Genomic DNA, 21,748 nt, shown 5'->3' with positions numbered 1-21,748 from the left:
ACTAGCTCTAGACACCATGCTCTCATTCTCTAATTGACTGACTGAACACTTGATACAAGGACTAACACTAGACAATATGCTGTCATTATCTAGTTGACTGAGCTCTTGATACAAGGACTAGCTCTAGACACCATGCTGTCATTATCTAGTTGACTGACTGAGCTTTTGATACACGGACTAGCTCTAGACACCATGCTCTCATTCTCTAATTGACTGACTGAACACTTGATACAAGGACTAACACTAGACAATATGCTGTCATTATCTAGTTGACTGAGCTCTTGATACAAGGACTAGCTCTAGACACCATGCTGTCATTATCTAGTTGACTGACTGAGCTTTTGATACACGGACTAACACTAGACACCATGCTGTCATTATCTAGTTGACTGAACACTTGATACAAGGACTAACACTAGACACCATGCTGTCATTATCTAGTTGACTGAACACTTGATACAAGGACTAACACTAGACAACATGCTGTCATTATCCAGTTGACTGAACACTTGATACAAGGACTAGCTCTAGACAACATGCTGTCATTATCCAGTTGACTGAACACTTGATACAAGGACTAACACTAGACTAACAGATACATGGGTTTTTAATAATATTTGCTGTATTCAGTTTGTTTACATTAGTAATAAGTGAAACAGACCTACACTCTCATTCACAATGGTTTAAGAAGAGTTCCAAAAGGGGTTAAAAAATACAACGGAACCATCAGGACTATTTCTCAGGGGTTCCTACTCACCTTCATGCCAGGAAGACCGGGGTAACCATTGGTACCAGGCCCACACGCACCAGGACACTAGACACACAGCACAAGACCAAAGGTCACACAGCAGCACAAGACCAAAGGTCACAACTAGGGATGTTCGATATTATCGGCCGATATTGGCATTACAATGTAATATCGGAAAATAACTGTATCGGTTTTCAATATGTTTTTTTTTTTTTTTTAACCTTTATTTACCCAGGCAAACAAGTAAGAACAAATTCTTATTTTATTTATTGTAAAAAGTATGCATAATGTTGTGTTAATTCCACAACAAGATATATGTAATGTTAATTAGTACCTGAAATTATTCAGTTTTTTTGGGGGGGAAACCCTGCATATATCGGTATCGGTTGATATCGGTATCGGAAATTAAGAGTTGGACAATATCGGTATATCGGATATCAGTAAAAAAGCCAACATCGAACATCCCTAGTTAGAACTATTTATTGGGGGAAAAAACATTCTTATTGCGAGACTTCAGAAAAGAAAGTCTTACCAATTCGGAGCTCCCGAGATTCCCTGCAGCACCCTGAGATAAAGAAATAAAAAAAGAAACTTAAGTAAAAAGTAAGTGTGCTCTTTTTCAAAACACAATCATCATGGACACGTGTCTTACAGTTTCTACAGACAGGAGTTGGTGAATCATTAAGGATGGAAACTATCATCGATGGCAGCGTTAGCATCCTACCTGCCAACATTAGAAAAAGAGGGAGATTTTCTGGAGCTTCCAAGCTATTACACAGTCTAATCTGACAACATATATTATCAACATAATATTAGTTTGGTCACTATGGTAACTTTATTGTAGGCAAAAAAACACAAATTCTCTAAAAACAAGCTATATATGTATTTATTCATTTATTTATGTATTTATTTATTTATTTTCATTATGCCAATTCCGCTGCCCTAGTCGGTCTGGGGAGGGTGTAGACTACCACATGCTGCCCTACTGTCAGTCTGGGGAGAGTGTAGACTACCACATGCTGCCCTACTGTCGTTATAGGGAGGGTGTAGACTACCACATGCTGCCCTACTGTCGTTCTAGGGAGGGTGTAGACTACCACATGCTGCCCTACTGTCAGTCTGGGGAGGGTGTAGACTACCACATGCTGCCCTACACTGTGGGTCTGGGGAGAGTGTAGACTACCACATGCTGCCCTACTGTCGTTCTGGGGAGGGTGTAGACTACCACATGCTGCCCTACTGTCGTTCTGGGGAGGGTGTAGACTACCACATGCTGCCCTACTGTCAGTCTGGGGAGAGTGTAGACTACCACATGCTGCCCTACTGTCGTTCTGGGGAGGGTGTAGACTACCACATGCTGCCCTACTGTCGTTCTGGGGAGGGTGTAGACTACCACATGCTGCCCTACTGTCATTCTGGGGAGGGTGTAGACTACCACATGCTGCCCTACTGTCGGTTTGCGGAGGGTGTAGACTACCACATGCTGCCCTACTGTATGTCTGGGGAGGGTGTAGACTACCACATGTCTCCTCTGTCAGTCTGGGGAGGGTATAGACTACCACATGTCTCCTCTGTCAGTCTGGGGAGGGTGTAGACTACCACATGCCTCCTCTGTCAGTCTGGGGAGGGTGTAGACTACCACATGCCTCCTCTGTCAGTCTGGGGAGGGTGTAGACTACCACATGCCTCCTCTGTCGGCCTGGGGAGGGTGTAGACTACCACATGCCTCCTCTGTCAGTCTGGGGAGGGTGTAGACTACCACATGCCTCCTCTGTCAGTCTGGGGAGGGTGTAGACTACCACATGCCTCCTCTGTCAGTCTGGGGAGGGTGTAGACTACTACACGCCTCCTCCGATACATGTGGAGTCATCAGCCGCTTCTTTTCACCTGACAGCTAGGAGTTTCACTGAGAGAGCGTAACGCACACAAAGGTTCACACTATCTCCCCCAGATCCCCTCCCTGCTGAACAGGCCGACCAATAGGTGGAGGGAGGGAGTATGACTGTATTCTTGTTTTTTTGTATTCCTTGTACTTTTATTGTATATGACTGTATGACTGTTCTGTACTTATCTGTATATTGTCTAGGACTACAGATGGAAATGAGCTTCTTGCTAAATCTGGTGAATCACCCATCTTCAACTAAACTAAACTAAACTAAATTAAACTAAACTAAACTGGGCGTAATACCCCTGTAATGTCACCAGGAGGCAGTCATCCACAGATCTTTCCATGGTTTCAAGTCAACCTGTGTTACTTACTCTTGACCCTTGAGGTCCACGAACTCCCTGGGGGCCTCTCACACCTATGGACCCCTGTGGTGAGAGACAGAAAACACAGGTCATTAAATATATGAATACATATTCAGTACGTCTCTCTCCATCACCTCTGGGTACTGGATCGTCGCAAATCGTATTGTCGCAGTGAAGGGGTTAACCATTTGGTCGGGTGGCAGTGAAAGGGTTAACAATGCAACAAATTGCAGATGATTCTGACATCCTGGTGATAAAACGAAGATGGATGATCCCATTCAACTCAATGTCGGCCAAATTGAACGTTTCCACACGTTATAGTTTCTTTGCTTTGATATTAGACACTGCAACAGGAAATCAATTTAGAGTGTTTATGTTTATGTCAAATTGAAACCGTCTGCAGGACTGGCCTAAATAGCTGGTTATTATAAGTCTACATGACTAATAGAGTGTAGTGTCCGACAAACATATATCGAGCAGGTAGACTAGAGCATGTATAACATGGCCTGAGGTGAATACTTGATTCTGATTGGCTGGAGGATTGTTGTTGATTAGTTTCAGACAACTGTAATGTGTTATCCCTTTATGTTTGTGATGAGCTTTATTATTCATTCAAATTTGGGAATATAAAAGGTTCACTCTATGGTTGTCACGGTTATTGGCTGCACACTGAAAAAGTTAAATTAAAACAACTTAGATGGTTTGGTTTGATCAATTTCCCCTTAATTCAGTATTTTACATATCACCCTCAACAGCTGCTTCTACATCTAAATGGATTATCAGGTATGGATCACGTTTTGGTTATCATTTATTTGAGTCTACTGTGAAGTACATGGTTGACTAATAAAATTTCAATGTATTGAGATTCAGAGGGTAAAACAATACTAGAGATACAGATTGATGTTCACATGTAAGGCAAAGAGCAGAATGAATATGAGAACATCATTATGTGTCTTTATGCCCTGTGGAAAACATATAGTAGATTTCTGCTCAATATTTATCATGTAGTGTAGGTCCACACTATTTCAAAGTAGTAGTAGTAGTAGTAGTAGTAGTAGTAGTAGTAGTAGTAGTAGTAGTAGTAGTAGTAGTAGTAGTAGTAGTAGTAGTAGTAGTAGTAGTAGTAGTAGTAGTAGTAGTAGTAGAGAAGAAGAAGAATAGCTGCAACTATGTACTTTTTGGTACACTAGAAATGAACCATTTTAACAACTCTTAAATGTGTTGTTTATTCTATATAAGATCATTCCAAAAACATTTTAATAGGGCTGACCTTCGAAGCTTTTTTTGGCCGTCGAAGCTTCGGGGGCGAGATTCGATTTTAATTCGAAGCTTCAAAGAATGTAATATATATATATATATTTTTGTCTTATGTTGTGGGACTTGTACAGCACTTTGGTCAACTTTGTTGTTTTTAAATGTGCTCTATAAATAAAGTGGATTCGATTGGATTAATTAATTAAATTAATAATGAGTCTGGAGCTGCGCTGCCTGGGCGGCTGCTCTCCGTTACACAGCCAACAACATCACATTACATAATTATGTTGCAACCTTTGTCTATAAAGCGAACAATTATATAAATATCTATATGTAGTTAATAGAGACAAAGGCAGAATTCTACTTAATTTTTTACTAAGACATGTTTTTATATGGGGCGGGATGCTATAAAAAATACTATAGAGAATTGGCAGTGCTGTAAAGTTTAAACCTTTTTAAATCTTAGACAAACGAAACACTTTGCTTTTATGAAATATTGCAAGCCGTCATTTGAGGCTTTATAAAAGCAGCACAATGAACACAAATCTGTCAGTGCCGAGTCCGACCTCATCTTAAATAACAAACGGCATTGCTTGTTGTAGTTAACAAAGAGCGGCAGAGTTGATGAGGCGTATGACGTCCATTGCATTGGAGGTGCAAGATTTTGCAGGTGAAAAAAAAGATTTTTTTTTTTTATATAAAAAATTAAAAATTTTGACTTTTTTTAAGACAAACTTTCTTAAATCGTTTGGTTTTGCATTAACAATAGTGTGTTGTTCTAACATCAGACAAACACTGTGACCTGTTGATGGTTTTTTAGCAACTGTGTGTGCGTGCGTGCGTGCGTGCGTGCGTGCGTGCGTGCGTGCGTGCGTGTGTGTGTGTGTGTGTGTGTGTGTGTGTGTGTGTGTGTGCGTGCGTGTGTGTGTGCGTGCGTGCGTGCGCGTGTGTGTTTTAAGATAACAAAGGTTTTAAACCATCCACAGCAGAATACAACAGTCCTCATGTATTTCCAGTGCTTGATTCTACTCTTAGTACGATTTTGACCTCTAACCCTGACAGTGTTAGTGTCATTGAACTACACAGGTTATGTTATTGTAATGGATCCCTCTCTACTCACAGTAGACCCAGACTTTCCCAGGTCACCAGGAAGTCCTCCTGGTCCTGGTGGTCCCTGTCAAAACAAACAAGTTGACACAGTTGGTAACAAAAAGGTAACAAAGAAGTATGATGGTATTAACAAAGAAGTATGATGGTATTAACAAAGAAGTATGATGGTATTAACAAAAGAAGTATCATGGTATTAATGAAGAAGCATGATGGTATTAACAAGTATCATGGTATTAACAAAGAAGTATCATGGTATTAATGAAGAAGCATGATGGTATTAATGAAGAAGTATGATGGTATTAATGAAGAAGTATGATGGTATTAACAAGTATGATGGTATTAATGAAGAAGCATGATGGTATTAATGAAGAAGCATGATGGTATTAATGAAGAAGTATGATGGTATTAATGAAGAAGTATGATGGTATTAACAAGCATGATGGTATTAATGAAGAAGTATGATGGTATTAACAAGTATCATGGTATTAACAAAGAAGTATCATGGTATTAATGAAGAAGCATGATGGTATTAATGAAGAAGTATGATGGTATTAACAAGTATGATGGTATTAACAAAGAAGTATGATGGTATTAACAAAGAAGTATCATGGTATTAATGAAGAAGCATGATGGTATTAATGAAGAAGTATGATGGTATTAACAAAGAAGTATCATGGTATTAATAAAGAAGTATCATGGTATTAATGAAGAAGCATGATGGTATTAATGAAGAAGTATCATGGTATTAACAAAGAAGTATGATGGTATTAACAAAGAAGTATGATGGTATTAACAAAGAAGTATGATGGTATTAACAAAGAAGTATGATGGTATTAACAAAGAAGTATGATGGTATTAACAAATAAGTATCATGGTATTAATGAAGAAGTATCATGGTATTAAGTATGATGGTATTAACAAAGAAGTATGATGGTATTAACAAAGAAGTATGATGGTATTAATGAAGAAGTATGATGGTATTAACAAAGAAGTATGATGGTATTAACAAAGAAGTATGATGGTATTAACAAAGAAGTATGATGGTATTAACAAATAAGTATCATGGTATTAATGAAGAAGTATCATGGTATTAAGTATGATGGTATTAACAAAGAAGTATGATGGTATTAACAAAGAAGTATGATGGTATTAATGAAGAAGTATGATGGTATTAACAAAGAAGTATGATGGTATTAACAAAGAAGTATGATGGTATTAACAAAGAAGTATGATGGTATTAATGAAGAAGTATGATGGTATTAACAAAGAAGTATGATGGTATTAACAAAGAAGTATGATGGTATTAACAAAGAAGTATCATGGTATTAATGAAGAAGTATCATGGTATTAAGTATGATGGTATTAACAAAGAAGTATGATGGTATTAACAAAGAAGTATGATGGTATTAACAAAGAAGTATCATGGTATTAATGAAGAAGTAGCATGGTATTAACAAAGAAGTATGATGGTATTAACAAAGAAGTATGATGGTATTAACAAAGAAGTATGATGGTATTAACAAAGAAGTATCATGGTATTAACAAAGAAGTATGATGGTATTAACAAAGAAGTATGATGGTATTAATAAAGAAGTATCATGGTATTAATGAAGAAGTATCATGGTATTAACAAAGACGTATGATGGTATTAACAAAGAAGTATGATGGTATTAACAAAGAAGTATGATGTATTAACAAAGACGTATCATTGTATTAACAAATAAGTATCATGGTATTAATAAAGAAGTATGATGGTATTAACAAAGAAGTATGATGGTATTAACAAAGAAGTATCATGGTATTAACAAAGAAGTATCATGGTATTAACAAAGAAGTATGATGGTATTAACAAAGAAGTATGATGGTATTAATGAAGAAGTATCATGGTATTAACAAAGAAGTATCATGGTATTAACAAAGAAGTATGATGGTATTAACAAAGAAGTATGATGGTATTAACAAAGAAGTATGATGGTATTAACAAATAAGTATGATGGTATTAACAAAGAAGTATGATGGTATTAACAAAGAAGTATGATGGTATTAACAAAGAAGTATGATGGTATTAACAAAGAAGTATCATGGTATTAACAAAGAAGTATCATGGTATTAACAAAGAAGTATGTTGGTATTAACAAAGAAGTATCATGGTATTAACAAAGAAGTATCATGGTATTAATGAAGAAGTATCATGGTATTAATGAAGAAGTATGATGGTATTAATGAAGAAGTATGATGGTATTAATGAAGAAGTATCAAGGTATTAATGAAGAAGTATGGTATTAATGAAGAAGTATCATGGTATTAATGAAGAAGTATCATGGTATTAATGAAGAAGTATGATGGTATTAACAAAGAAGTATCATGGTATTAATGAAGAAGTATCATGGTATTAATGAAGAGGTATCATGGTATTAACAAAAACGTATCATGGTATTTACAAAAAGTTACCATGGTATTTACAAAAAGTGACCATGGTATTTACAAAAAGGTACCACGGTATTTACTAAAAGGTACCATGGTATTGACAGAAAAGTATGATGGTATTTACAAAGAAGTATCGTGGTATTAACAAAAACGTATGATGGTATTTACAAAAAGGTATCATGGTATACTATTAACAGAAAAGTATGGTATTAGCAAAAAAGGTATGATGGTATTTACAAAAAGGTATCATGGCATTTTCATCATCTTTTGGTCACTATGATGATGGAAAGAAATAAGTATCATGGTTTATATTGGATTATACTGTTGTGTTATTGAAGTGCAAAAGTGGTACATTGGTGACACTGATACCTAACTTCTACCATGGCAGTACCATAGTAAATAATGTATACAACGGCCGTTACCATGGTAAAACTGAAGTGAAAAACTTAAACTACCATGATACTTTTTCACAAGGGGGATATATATGTATCCTCTGTCTCAACACAAATGTGATGAGGAACAACAAAAACAATAAAAATTATCTAAATCTACATGGAACAATATTAAGGATGGCATTTATGGCATTAGAACATACAAGTATTTCACTTAAATATATTAGAACATATTTATAATAATACATATAATACTTACAGGTTGTCCATCTGACCCGACACCCTATAGGGAGACAAATATAGACTGACTCAGAGAGGCTAAATAGACTTGATAAAAATCTGAATAAAAAAAAAAGAAAAAGAAAAAGAAATGTTATTGCTCAGACAATTTATTCACAAACCTATGCCATTGTTGTTACCTGGGAGCTGTGAATTGTAAGAAAATCCATAGATGTGTCCAAAATGAATTGTCATTCATTCTGGTTCACCTGTTTAGAACAGGAGTCCAAGCTTTTTGACAGTGAGGGCCAAGTTGCTGAAACATGCCACTTGTGGTGGACCGTGGAGCAAACAATGTGACCGTAAACTCATCATTTAGGAACCAAGCGAATAAGGGTGCTTTGTTTTGTCAACACGTTTGTTTCTTGCAATAGTCAAGTCATTTTAAAATCACTCATCAAATATAATGATATCAAATCCAAATAGACCACCTAAATAGAAAGTATTTCCACTGTCTGCACGTCTTTGGAGGGCCCAGATGTAGGGAGGGCCCTACTTTGGCCAGCCCTGATTTGGAGCATAGAACGTCTACTGATGAGGGGAAATGTGATGTGATTAGACGGCGTTCACAAGAACCTGGGTTGACAGGACGTCATGTGTTTTGATGTAACTCACAGTTAATCCACGAGGGCCAACTTTCCCAGATTCACCCTATAGAACCAAGAAAGAAATACTGCATTATTATTATATCAATATTTCGATATTTTTAGAAAGACAAAGTGTATAGAATCTCAACTCAAGACTCATCATCTCAACCCCCCCCCCCCCACACACACACACACACACACACACAACTATGAACATGACAAAAACAATCTCTAATTATGAACATTATCACAAACATTTGTATTTAAACTATTGAAATGATTTAAAACAGAACTTCTTTGGGTTTCTCTGTTTCCAGGCGAATAAAAAAAAATAAACGTGTTCTCGGACCCAAGAAAAAGCTGCTGGAGGCTTCAGACAGAAGAGTTAACATTCCTTTGGAAAAGTATGCCGTGACTGAGCCAGGAGGCTGAGTGCACACTTGACCCAGCGATGTCGGGCTCTAACGAGGAGCGATGTTTGGGGGCCCTCGTTCCCTCTCCCCCCGCAGAGATCACATGGAACACTTGCAGGATTAAGTCTAATTTGTCACGAGAAATTGCTTTATGCATCGTAATCCCCCCCACCCCCCCCCCCTACAGTTGTGCCAGAGGAGTTTAGCCGGCGGCTTGGCACAGTCTGATGAGAGTATCTCTCTCACTCTCCGTCTCTGAAGCAGGAAGACAGAACGTCTCTCATTAGTCCACTCACTTTCTGTCCCAGGGGACCGTCGGTGCCTTCATCTCCGATAGGGCCAGTCAGACCCTGCCAAGAAGAGAGAGAGAGAGGGAGAGAGAGAGAGAGAGAGAAGAGAGAGAGAGAGAGAGAGAGAGAGAGAGAGAGAGAGAGAGAGAGAGAGAGAGAGAGAGAGAGAGAGAGAGAGAGAGAGAGAGAGAGAGAGAGGTTAGGCTTAACTAATGCATCATAACAAACCATCACCTACAGTAAGTAGTTTTTTTCCTTTGTGTAATCTCATAACTACAACCATGTGCAGACAGAAGGAAAGAAAGGCCACTCTGGCACCTAGTCAGTGAGCTCTTTTTAAAGACGCTCTGCCCTATGAAGATGAGGGTGAATGAGAATCTTGAAAAAGCACACATTGTGGACACATTGTGGACACGTTCCCGTTGTGACAGGAGAAAGGGGAGGGTAAAGAGGGAGGACTCGAACCCCCGTCGGATGCTTCTGTATCTGGCATGTAGCACCGTGCTAGTGCTGCTCATGGTGCAAAACATCCTCCACCTTGTCCTCCAGCCCTATAGTCCTCCAGCCCTATAGTCCTATAGTCCTCCAGCTCTATAGTCCTCCAGCCCTATAGTCCTATAGTCCTCCAGCTCTATAGTCCTCCAGCCCTATAGTCCTCCAGCCCTATAGTCCTCCAGCCCTATAGTCATCCAGCCCTATAGTCCTCCAGCCCTCCAGCCCTATAGTCCTCCAGCCCTATAGTCCTCCAGCTCTATAGTCCTCCAGCCCTATAGTCCTCCAGCCCTATAGTCCTCCAGCCCTATAGTCATCCAGCCCTATAGTCCTCCAGCCCTCCAGCCCTCCAGCCCTATAGTCCTCCAGCCCTATAGTCCTCCAGCCCTATAGTCCTCCAGCCCTATAGTCCTCCAGCCCTCCAGCCCTCCAGCCCTATAGTCCTCCAGCCCTCCAGTCCTCCAGCCCTATAGTCCTCCAGCCCTCCAGCCCTCCAGCCCTATAGTCCTCCAGCCCTATAGTCCTCCAGCCCTATAGTCCTCCAGCCCTCCAGCCCTCCAGCCCTATAGTCCTCCAGCCCTCCAGTCCTCCAGCCCTATAGTCCTCCAGCCCTATAGTCCTCCAGCCCTATAGTCCTCCAGCCCTCCAGCCCTATAGTCCTCCAGCCCTCCAGCCCTATAGTCCTCCAGCCCTATAGTCCTCCAGCCCTATAGTCCTCCAGCCCTCCAGCTCTATAGTCCTCCAGCCCTCCAGCCCTCCAGCCCTATAGTCCTCCAGCCCTATAGTCCTCCAGCCCTCCAGCCCTATAGTCCTCCAGCCCTATAGTCCTCCAGCCCTATAGTCCTCCAGCCCTGTAGTCCTCCAGCCCTATAGTCCTCCAGCCCTATAGTCCTCCAGCCCTATAGTCCTCCAGCCCTCCAGCCCTATAGTCCTCCAGCCCTATAGTCCTCCAGCCCTCCAGCCCTATAGTCCTCCAGTCCTATAGTCCTCCAGCCCTCCAGCCCTATAGTCCTCCAGCCCTATAGTCCTATAGTCCTCCAGCCCTCCAGCCCTATAGTCCTCCAGCCCTATAGTCCTCCAGCCCTATAGTCCTATAGTCCTCCAGCCCTCCAGCCCTATAGTCCTATAGTCCTCCAGCCCTCCAGCCCTATAGTCCTCCAGCCCTCCAGTCCTCCAGCCCTATAGTCCTCCAGCCCTCCAGCCCTCCAGCCCTATAGTCCTCCAGCCCTATAGTCCTCCAGCCCTATAGTCCTCCAGCCCTCCAGCCCTATAGTCCTCCAGCCCTCCAGCCCTATAGTCCTCCAGCCCTATAGTCCTCCAGCCCTATAGTCCTCCAGCCCTCCAGCTCTATAGTCCTCCAGCCCTCCAGCCCTCCAGCCCTATAGTCCTCCAGCCCTATAGTCCTCCAGCCCTCCAGCCCTATAGTCCTCCAGCCCTATAGTCCTCCAGCCCTATAGTCCTCCAGCCCTGTAGTCCTCCAGCCCTATAGTCCTCCAGCCCTATAGTCCTCCAGCCCTATAGTCCTCCAGCCCTCCAGCCCTATAGTCCTCCAGCCCTATAGTCCTCCAGCCCTCCAGCCCTATAGTCCTCCAGCCCTATAGTCCTATAGTCCTCCAGCCCTCCAGCCCTATAGTCCTCCAGTCCTATAGTCCTCCAGCCCTCCAGCCCTATAGTCCTCCAGCCCTATAGTCCTATAGTCCTCCAGCCCTCCAGCCCTATAGTCCTCCAGCCCTATAGTCCTCCAGCCCTATAGTCCTATAGTCCTCCAGCCCTCCAGCCCTATAGTCCTATAGTCCTCCAGCCCTCCAGCCCTATAGTCCTCCAGCCCTCCAGTCCTCCAGCCCTATAGTCCTCCAGCCCTCCAGCCCTCCAGCCCTATAGTCCTCCAGCCCTATAGTCCTCCAGCCCTATAGTCCTCCAGCCCTCCAGCCCTATAGTCCTCCAGCCCTCCAGCCCTATAGTCCTCCAGCCCTATAGTCCTCCAGCCCTATAGTCCTCCAGCCCTCCAGCCCTATAGTCCTCCAGCCCTCCAGCCCTATAGTCCTCCAGCCCTATAGTCCTATAGTCCTCCAGCCCTCCAGCCCTATAGTCCTCCAGTCCTATAGTCCTCCAGCCCTCCAGCCCTATAGTCCTCCAGCCCTATAGTCCTATAGTCCTCCAGCCCTCCAGCCCTATAGTCCTCCAGCCCTATAGTCCTCCAGCCCTATAGTCCTATAGTCCTCCAGCCCTATAGTCCTATAGTCCTCCAGCCCTCCAGCCCTATAGTCCTCCAGCCCTATAGTCCTCCAGCCCTATAGTCCTATAGTCCTCCAGCCCTATAGTCCTCCTGCCCTCCTGCCCTCCAGCCCTATAGTCCTCCAGCCCTATAGTCCTCCAGCCCTATAGTCCTCCAGCCCTATAGTCCTATAGTCCTCCAGCCCTCCAGCCCTATAGTCCTCCTGCCCTCCTGCCCTCCAGCCCTATAGTCCTCCAGCCCTATAGTCCTCCAGCCCTATAGTCCTCCAGCCCTATAGTCCTATAGTCCTCCAGCCCTCCAGCCCTATAGTCCTCCTGCCCTCCTGCCCTCCAGCCCTATAGTCCTCCAGCCCTATAGTCCTCCTGCCCTCCTGCCCTCCAGCCCTATAGTCCTCCAGCCCTATAGTCCTCCTGCCCTCCTGCCCTCCAGCCCTATAGTCCTCCAGTCCTCCAGCCCTCCAGCCCTATAGTCCTCCAGTCCTCCAGCCCTCCAGCCCTATAGTCCTCCAGTCCTCCAGCCCTATAGTCCTTCTGCCCTCCAGCCCTCCAGCCCTATAGTCCTCCAGTCCTCCAGCCCTATAGTCCTTCTGCCCTCCAGCCCTCCAGCCCTATAGTCCTCTAGAGAGAAATGTTCATTAAGAACCTGGTAGGATTAACCCCTTGGATCAAATGTAAGGTCACAAGTCTTGGGGTTATCAAAGATTCAGAACTGAACTCCCATATAAACAAAGTTACCAAAACAGTGTTCTTTCATCTCAAAACCATAGCAACAGTGTGACCATTTATAAATCAAAACGATGCTGAGAAGCTAATTCATGCATTCATATCTAGCTGGTTATACTATTGTAATGCACTTTTCACAGGTCTCCGTAAGAAAACCACAAGAGACTTCAGCTCATCTAAAACTCTGCAGCCCCACTGCTAACCAACACCAAAAAGAGAGAGCACATTAGTCCAGTCTTAGCTACTTTACAGGCTTCCTTTAACGACTTCAATGTCCTTCTCCTTACATACAAAGCCCTAAATGGACAGGGATCTAGCTAAATTGCCAACACCCTAATAAACTACATGCCAGCAAGAACGCTGCGATCATCAGCTGCTGGGCTATTAGAGGCTCCAAGAAACAGTCAAAAGAAGATCTGTGACGCAGCCTTTGTCAACTACGCCCCAAAACTATATGAAACAAACTGCCCAAAAACATCAGGGAAGCCAACTTGCTAAATATCTTCAAAAGACAGCTTAAAACCTCTCTCTCTCTTTGCTCAGGAATTTAAATGAGATATCAGGAAGGCCAACTCTTTGAATGTTAATATTTTGGATCATTTTAATGCAGTTAATATTTGGGATAATTTTTATATTTCTGAATTAAGAGTGCCCAGCGTGTTGAAACATACGTGCGATGCTATAAAGATAGTATAGAAGACACAAATTATCAGTAGCAGCACTATTTTTATGCGATTCATGTGTCAGTTCTATGCTAATTCTATGTTACTACCTCTTATGCATTGTGACACCTAGACTCATTACACATCAACACTGTGATTATTGTATTATAAATGAGGGCTATTTTATTTTATTGATTTATTGTACTTTAAAGTACTGTAGATGAGAACTATTTTATTGCACTGCACTATTGCACTATTTTACTCTGTCTATTCTATTTTACTCTTTTATTACCGTCTATTTTAAAATTGCCATAGAATCAAACCGTAAACAAATAGGCCTATATGTTAGATCCTATATATTAGATCCTAATATGAAAAACGATGTGATTTAATGCCGCTAGAATGTTGACATTGATGATAACATTGTCACTGGCAAGTAGGAAATAGGGGCAGGGTTCCAAAAATAAATCGTACATTCTTTTGTTTTCTTGAAATAATTGGGTGGGAAAGATTTGTAAATTAGGCGATTATCATTTGTTTTTTTATCATTGGTTTTTTATCATTGGTTTTTCATCATTGGGTTTTCAGTACATTTCAGCTTGTTTGGAGCAGTTGTTGAGATGGAGACTATTTGCATTGCATCACTGCATTGGGTATCACACCGATATCACATGTGTGTCACGTGGTCGTATTCTTACAGGAGGAGGAGCCACGTGTCATTCATATTCATGAGCGTGAATACTTGTAATGAAGCCCCTCCCCTGAAATGAATCCATAAGTACTGTGGATCACCTCAGGTTACAGGTCACAGAGGATGCGATGGTGAGCATCCTGTTTAGCCTTCCGTCATGAAACTGTAGATCAGTGGGATTATGTCCAAATATGTGCTGCAATAGCCTATCAGTTTATATAGTCAGTTTATTACATTTATATTGGTCAAATGTATTTTATGCAGAGGTTCAGATTCCTGTTTGTCTACAGATTCTGTCACATAAGTCAAACGCAGTGATTTGAATAGACACAACATTTTGCTTTAGGGGGCATAATAATAATTATTATTAATAGGAGCTCATGAGGAACTATGTAAGGGATAATGTATAGCTACGAGGTCATTGTCGCAAAATAATTGACCGACACGGAGTTTAAAATACCGAGGCGCCTCGCCGAGGTGTTTTAAACGTCAATGAAGGTCAATTATTTTGCGACAATGATCGAGTATAGCTATACATTATCCCGCTTATTACATGGCTAACTTACTAACAATATACCTAATTCATTTTACATCGACAAGACGAGATCAAATGCAGACGCAGTTCTGTTCTGTCGCTCCCGCTGTCATCGTCACACACACTCCGCTGTCAGTGCAGCCGGCAGGTGTGTCTGATTGGCTGCACTGATGCAGTGTGTCAGTGGGCTTGATTGCGAACAGCTGCGCACAGCGGCCATTATTGTTCGGCAGAGGTCCGTTATCGATTAATAGCGGACCTCTGACGAGCGCTATTGACCAATCACAAGCAAGCATTTCGGCAAATGTGAAAACGCCATGCAATAAAGCTTAATAAACCACTAATTAACCATCAGCTCACGTCTCATAACTGATGTCTAAGTACAGGGAAATACAATCCGCCTTCTACTTTGCTTCCTAATAATAACCCATTCAGTCCAGAACTATCCCATTCTCTACCAGTGCTTACCGCTAATTCTAAAAGTTAACTATCAGTTAAATAACATCTGCTCCTAATGCCTCGTTAAAATATAATTCCTCATCCGTTCCTATAGGTGCTAAATCATTATTTGTGCCACTCACAGTGCAGTACTCTACTAAGCTGGAGGACTCACAGTCAAACAGACAAGACAGCCTTGTGGGGCAGCAGGAGGGCAGAGGTGAGAGCTTCTCTCCCACATAGAGAGAGACTAAAGGACTAAGGCCTGCATTCCTTTGGCCCACAACTCAAACAAGCCCCGTTCACAGATACCATTCCACACCATTTCGAGGATTCTCGACTGAACACACCAAAACGGCCGGCCAACAGTGCTGCTACTGTTTCACTAGAGGACACGCTCGTAGAAGAAGAAGACACTGACTGCAGGACAAGAGACACTGCAGGGCATGCTCATAGTGTGAGAAGACACCTCTGGAGGGACACGCTCATAGAAGAAGAAGACACTGACTGCAGGACAAGAGACACTGCAGAACATGCTCATATATGCAGCATAAGAAGAAGACACTGCAGGACACACTCGTATACACAATGTGAGAAGAGTGAAATAATGGATGAATATTTTAAAAAAAAGCATGTGAAATGAATGCGAGGATTAAGACTGTGTGGCGCATTTAGAAGACTTGTGGACATCAGTGTGTGTTTTAGAAAACTATCTTTTGTGAGCAACAGTGTGTGTGTGTGTATAAGTTCCACCTTCTATTAGAATCTAGTTACTCCACAACTCTACTACTCTGCGATCACCTAAGAGATGGATGTGTGTCTATCTACCTGAGAACTTAGAATATTGACATTGACCAGGAGGACTTCATAACCTGCTGCCGCTGCTAACATTGGGGTGAAATAAAATAACTCAGAGCCTGTCTTTGTCAGTCAGACTCAGCACCAGTATTATCCGTGACTGTTTTCCTAACCCCGCCGTCCAACTCTGAGAGGGGAGCTAAATGTAATTAGGTTTGGGCCACTGTTTGCACAAAACGACTGTGCTGGCTGTTACAAAGGGAAGTAGCCTCATATGGACTTTTACCCTGGCTTAATAAATTCTTTACTTTTCTTCCTTCTTTCTTTTTTTTTTACACACTTTGCCCCCAAAAGATGGAGTGATACACTGGAAATATCCTACCGTAGAAGTATATTGGGTTAGAGGGGCACAATGCTGATTTATTTTTTTGCACGTCATCTCATACACATCACAAACGCTTTGAATATGGCCACCACCAGTGATGTCATCGGGGGGACAGTAAATCATTGTGTTTTTTTGCGTTGATTACAGCTCCGTGGAATTATGTAGTTGGAAAAATTAATTAACACAACCTACTGTAAGGATTCAATGTCCTCCCCGATGACATCACTGGCATGGTGGCCGCATTCAAACTGAATCAATAACGCAAACTAAATGAATGTGTGCAAAACTGTGAGACATAGGTGTAAAATAAATCAGCATTGTTTTATTTGGCGATGTGCCCCTTTAAGAATGTATTAATTAACCTATGAGCATGGAAGGAAGTTGACTTTTGTATGTAGACCTCACTGTGTTCGACTCTTGTATGTAGACCTCACTGGGGCTGACAGACAGAAACCAACAATTACAGCTAAAACTCAAGAGATATAAAAAAATAAAATAAAATTAATAATAAACAGAGTCCAAAATATCCTCACATCAGCTCCGGGGGCTCCAGGCAGTCCTGCAGAGCCGGGTTTACCTCCATCTCCATTGGGTCCCTGAAGACAATCACACAATAAAACACAGATTGAATGAACATACCACCCACGCTATAACCAAAACAATGGCATGATGCATCATTTTGGGAATATAAAGATGTCATGATGATAATGTGTGATAGTTACAGGCGGGCCCTCTGCGCCATCGTTTCCCCTGTCCCCCTGGAAGACAACAGAAGAATGGAGACTTTTATTAGGTTACAACATGACGAGTTGAAGCGTGAACAACCAGAAGTGGGTTTTTGGCCCCTGATCCGCAGCGCAACAATGCATCTCTGAGAGAGAACAGAACTCACGGCTATGCCATCGATTCCTGGGACACCTGCTGGTCCAGCCGAGCCGCCGGACTGTCCGTTCCTCTGGAGAGAAAGAGAAAAAGGATCAAAATAAGAAGAGGAAGAAGAAGAACTATCTAAAATGGTTTGAAATGATCTTCGACTGATCGGTAGCCTATACTGAAGGTGCAATTATGTGGTGTTATTAGACCCATGCAGTCCTGCACTGACACACTTTGAAAAGGGTATAGGGAGTGTGAGCAGGTGCACTCTGTGCATGAATGAATGAATGAATGAATGAATGAATGAATGAATGAATGAATGAATGAATGGATGAATGAATGAATGAATGAATGAATGAATGAATGAATGAATGAATGAAAACTTTATTTAACAGATTGCAGAATGGGTACAATACAGTACGGCTCAATACACACAATTGTTAAGGGGATGCAGACCAGAGAAAGACGTTTGTCTTGTTTACATGTTATGATGAATTGAAAATGGGGGACCCTGATGTAAACAAGACGAAAGTCTTTCTCTGGTCTGCATCCCCTTAACAATTGTGTGTATTGAGCCGTACTGTACTGTACCCATTCTGCAAGCTATTAATAAAGTTTTCAATCAATCAATCAATCAATCAACATCAGGGTCCCCATTTTCAATTCATGTGCACTCTGTGCATAATTAGAATGTCTAGCAAACTGGCTCTGGAATATACTGAAATACACAGCTAATGCTGTGACTGATTGATTGATTGATTGATTGATTGATTGATTGATTGATTGATTGATTGATTGAAAATTGTATTAACAGATTGCAGAATGGGTACAATACAGTACGGCTCAATACACAATAATTGTTAAGGGGATGCAGACCAGAGAAAGACTTGCGTCTTGTTTACATCAGGGTCCCCCATTTTCAATTAATAAAAACTGTGTTTTTGAACTGACATCATACATTCAAACATTAACCTATTTTTACAACATAGGCACCGGAATTAAGCTATAAAAGTGGCAGGATACACTTTGTTCCCGATTACTTTGCTAAACTGCCATCGGGAATCTATCCATAGGGGACCCTGATGTAAACAAGACGAAAGTCTTTCTCTGGTCTGCAATGCATCCCCTTAACAATTGTATGTATTGAGCTGTACTGTACCCATTCTGCAATCTGTTAATAAAGTTTTCAATCAATCAATCAATCCATAACCTCGTCAGGCGTTGACAGATAACGGCCTGTATTATTATAGCAACGGCAGTGTATATGTCGTGAACAACGGGGCAGCAGTATAGGCTACCACTCACCTGCAGTTCTGCCTCATCGATCTGAAAGGGGAAAGAGGAAAAAGACTTACTTGAGCGGAGCAGCAAATGAGGACTAGCTGAAGAAGGAGCACTACAAGCGGCCCGCGGGAGCCCGGGGCCCGAGCCATCATCTTAGGCAGGAAAGGTAACCAACAAAAAAAAAGTATTCCCTTTTTTCTCGGATTCGTTGGGTTGATGGACCCCGGGACAAAAAAAACAACCCAACTGAATCCGTGTCGACCAACTCTCTAGTCCCGCTCGAGGAGGTACCACAGCCCGTCGAGCGCTCATGTATATTCATGCCATGTCTAAGTGATTGGAGGGCCTCCGGAGAGAGAGAACAGGGGGGAGGGAGGGGTTACTTACCAGGGAGGGGCCACACATAGCCGAGGAGCAGCAGCGGGTTATTTAAATAGCCTATATATATCCCAATTCATTTGATTGGAATACTTATGGAAAAGTAACATCCATCCCTTTCGTCTCGTCTCTTACCGATGTCGTGCTTGGGAGCTCCTGATGACAGGCTTCTCTCTGGGGTCGCGTCACATCACAGTGAATTAGCATTGATTGTAGCTCAAACTGGGAAACAAAAATCACAATTGGCGTGTTATTAAGAGAAGAAGACCCACCATAATTCAAACGTGTATCTTCTTCATGCACATCATGACCCATACAGCCCTGGTTCACCCACACAGCGCGGCAAAATAATTGGAATCAGCAGATTAAGCTATTTGTCTTGTGTTTTATTCTCTCGTTGTCGATAAATGGCCTAATTTAAACGTGACAGACAGTTACTTTACCATTATAGATAATATATATTATGCAATACGTTAAGGCTATAGCCTATACAATTAAGGTCACTCTGTCCAAGGATTTCTGTGGGGTCAAATCCTAAATGTATATCCCATTTATATGAAATCATGTTATTATTTGAGTGCCAAATGGACCGTCTTCTTCTCAGGCCAAGAACCGCTTGTTCACCAACGTTAACTGCGGATATTAAGTAATGCACATGTCATAACAATTCACAACAATAACAATTTGGTTCCTTAATTTTTTACGCACGGCTATAATAGCCGTGCGTAATTGCGCCAAAAATTAAGGAACCAAATATAAAGTTGTGTATTGTAGCCTAACTAACCGACCCTACAACTTCAAGCATTCTTGGCCTGCGGCGCGCGGGTCGTGTTCTCGACTAGAACCCATGTGTTACAATTTCCACATATTTGTAGAAATTGGCTGGGTGGTGGTGGAGACAGTGGCTGAAATTCCATAGGACACTGTCGATGGGACCCTATGGGGCTATATAGCATGTCTCTGGCTAACAGGCCCTTATTGGGTGAATCAAAGGTCGGTATAAAGAGGAATAATAACGATAGTCCTAAAATTGGGAGCAGTTACTTTCTAAATGTAATCAGTCCTCCTACTGATTTCTGAATAGACTATATACCTGCTTGAAACTGTGATCATTGCAAATGCTCAAATTGAGTCTAAATCAGATTTGTAAAATAGATTTCTGATGACTTTGCCTCCAAAATGTGTAGGGCAGGCTATAATAAACCGTTAACTCCAAATACATTTTATTCTAAACTGACAGCGATTTCAATGTTAGCCTAGTATTATCATAATCTACAACAATGTTAGGCCTCATGTACAGAATATTGATATCCCTGTTTTTTTCCCCACAAAGAAAATGTATTTTTAAGTCAAATGTGCTTCTTCGTCATTCAACACGTATACACAGGCTAATCACTTGTTTGCGTTTGTTTGTTTGCCAACTCCACAGGGGGCACGGCACGGGTCTGTTGAAGTTGGCACTGCTGTTTGGGGGCCATTATGGGCCACGTAACACATCTGTAGTGTGTAATTCCATATGTTAGACTTTCTTTTGACGATGGGAGTGGGGTTTCTTCATTGAGCGCCTTTCCTTATCATTATAGGGTGGTACACGTACTGTTTTAGCTGATCTTTTTAAATTATTTTGAAACGTTTTTTATTTTTTACTCTGGTGTTTAAATGTCTGTGAATATTGTTTGTATTATGTAGTACTGTTTACATTTTGTACACTCGTCGTTTCTGTAAATGAGGGCAAACCTCAGATGCTATTGCTTTGAAATGAAATTAAATGAAATATTGTGTTTTATTATTGGAAAATATATATTATAATAAAAAATAAAATAAAATCTAAAGTACAGGTAGCCTAACCATGGGCCTAATTGATTTATTTCAACAGATGTTGTATTGATTGATTGATTGAAAACTGTATTAACAGATTGCAGAATGGGTACAAATTACAATACAGTACAGTCTGCTCAATATATTGTTAAGGGGATGCAGACCAGAGAAAGACTTTCGTCTTGTTTACATCAGGGCCCCCCATCCCCCTGTAATCAGATCAAGTCAGACTACAACAGATAACAAACATACCGGTACTGCTACCACTGGGTTTTCCTTTAGTTTTCCAATCAGTGTGAAGCCGTCCAGGCTGACCTTCTCCCGAGGCGGTGCGCTCTGAGAGTCGATCAGAACACAGTCCACGAACAGGGCCACGGAGCCCTTGTGGACGTTCAGCACGAACCTGTGCCACTGCGAGTTAACGAGGCGCCGCGGGAGCCCGAACACCACGGTGTGTCTCCCTCGGTCGAGTCGCGTGAACGAGAACTCCAAGGAGCGGGACTCCCCGTTGAACCCGACGGCGAGCTGCTCGTCGCCGTTCACATCTTGCATTTGCCAAATATTCCAGTTTTTATTCAAGGTGTTCCCGGGCATGCGAAACACGGCCACAAACGCAAACTCCTCCGGTAGCCCGAGGGGATACGCTGATCTGAAACACAGGGAATGGTGATTAATAAGTCTTGTTT

General features: G+C 41.9%; 1 protein-coding gene across 2 annotated transcripts in view; it reads right to left on the bottom strand.

Annotated features, from left to right (window-relative positions):
• Positions 1-21,383, bottom strand: part of col9a1b (collagen, type IX, alpha 1b) — a 55,151-nt gene extending 33,768 nt beyond the window's left edge. The window contains exons 1-13 of one of the 2 annotated variants that reach the window (XM_084321624.1): positions 21,315-21,383; positions 19,380-19,466; positions 18,888-18,908; positions 17,602-17,664; positions 17,432-17,467; positions 17,243-17,305; positions 9,757-9,810; positions 9,076-9,111; positions 8,441-8,464; positions 5,373-5,426; positions 3,008-3,061; positions 1,281-1,313; positions 758-814 (exon numbers count right to left, since the gene is read on the bottom strand). In XM_084321624.1, coding sequence (XP_084177750.1) covers positions 758-814; positions 1,281-1,313; positions 3,008-3,061; positions 5,373-5,426; positions 8,441-8,464; positions 9,076-9,111; positions 9,757-9,810; positions 17,243-17,305; positions 17,432-17,467; positions 17,602-17,664; positions 18,888-18,908; positions 19,380-19,451 — 567 coding nt within the window. In that variant the 5' untranslated portion in view covers positions 19,452-19,466; positions 21,315-21,383. Of the gene's footprint in view, positions 1-757; positions 815-1,280; positions 1,314-3,007; positions 3,062-5,372; positions 5,427-8,440; positions 8,465-9,075; positions 9,112-9,756; positions 9,811-17,242; positions 17,306-17,431; positions 17,468-17,601; positions 17,665-18,887; positions 18,909-18,937; positions 19,159-19,379; positions 19,467-21,314 lie in introns of those variants that run through there. The other variant, XM_084321625.1, reaches the window with a different exon arrangement.
• Positions 21,384-21,748: the final 365 nt, after the last annotated feature.

Source organism: Notolepis coatsorum (assembly GCF_963971535.1).
Source record: "Notolepis coatsorum genome assembly, chromosome: 9".
In the NCBI taxonomy this organism is placed as follows: domain Eukaryota; kingdom Metazoa; phylum Chordata; class Actinopteri; order Aulopiformes; family Paralepididae; genus Notolepis; species Notolepis coatsorum.
The sequence above is the reverse complement of the archived record's forward strand: the minus strand, read 5'-3'. Positions and strand labels throughout refer to the sequence as shown.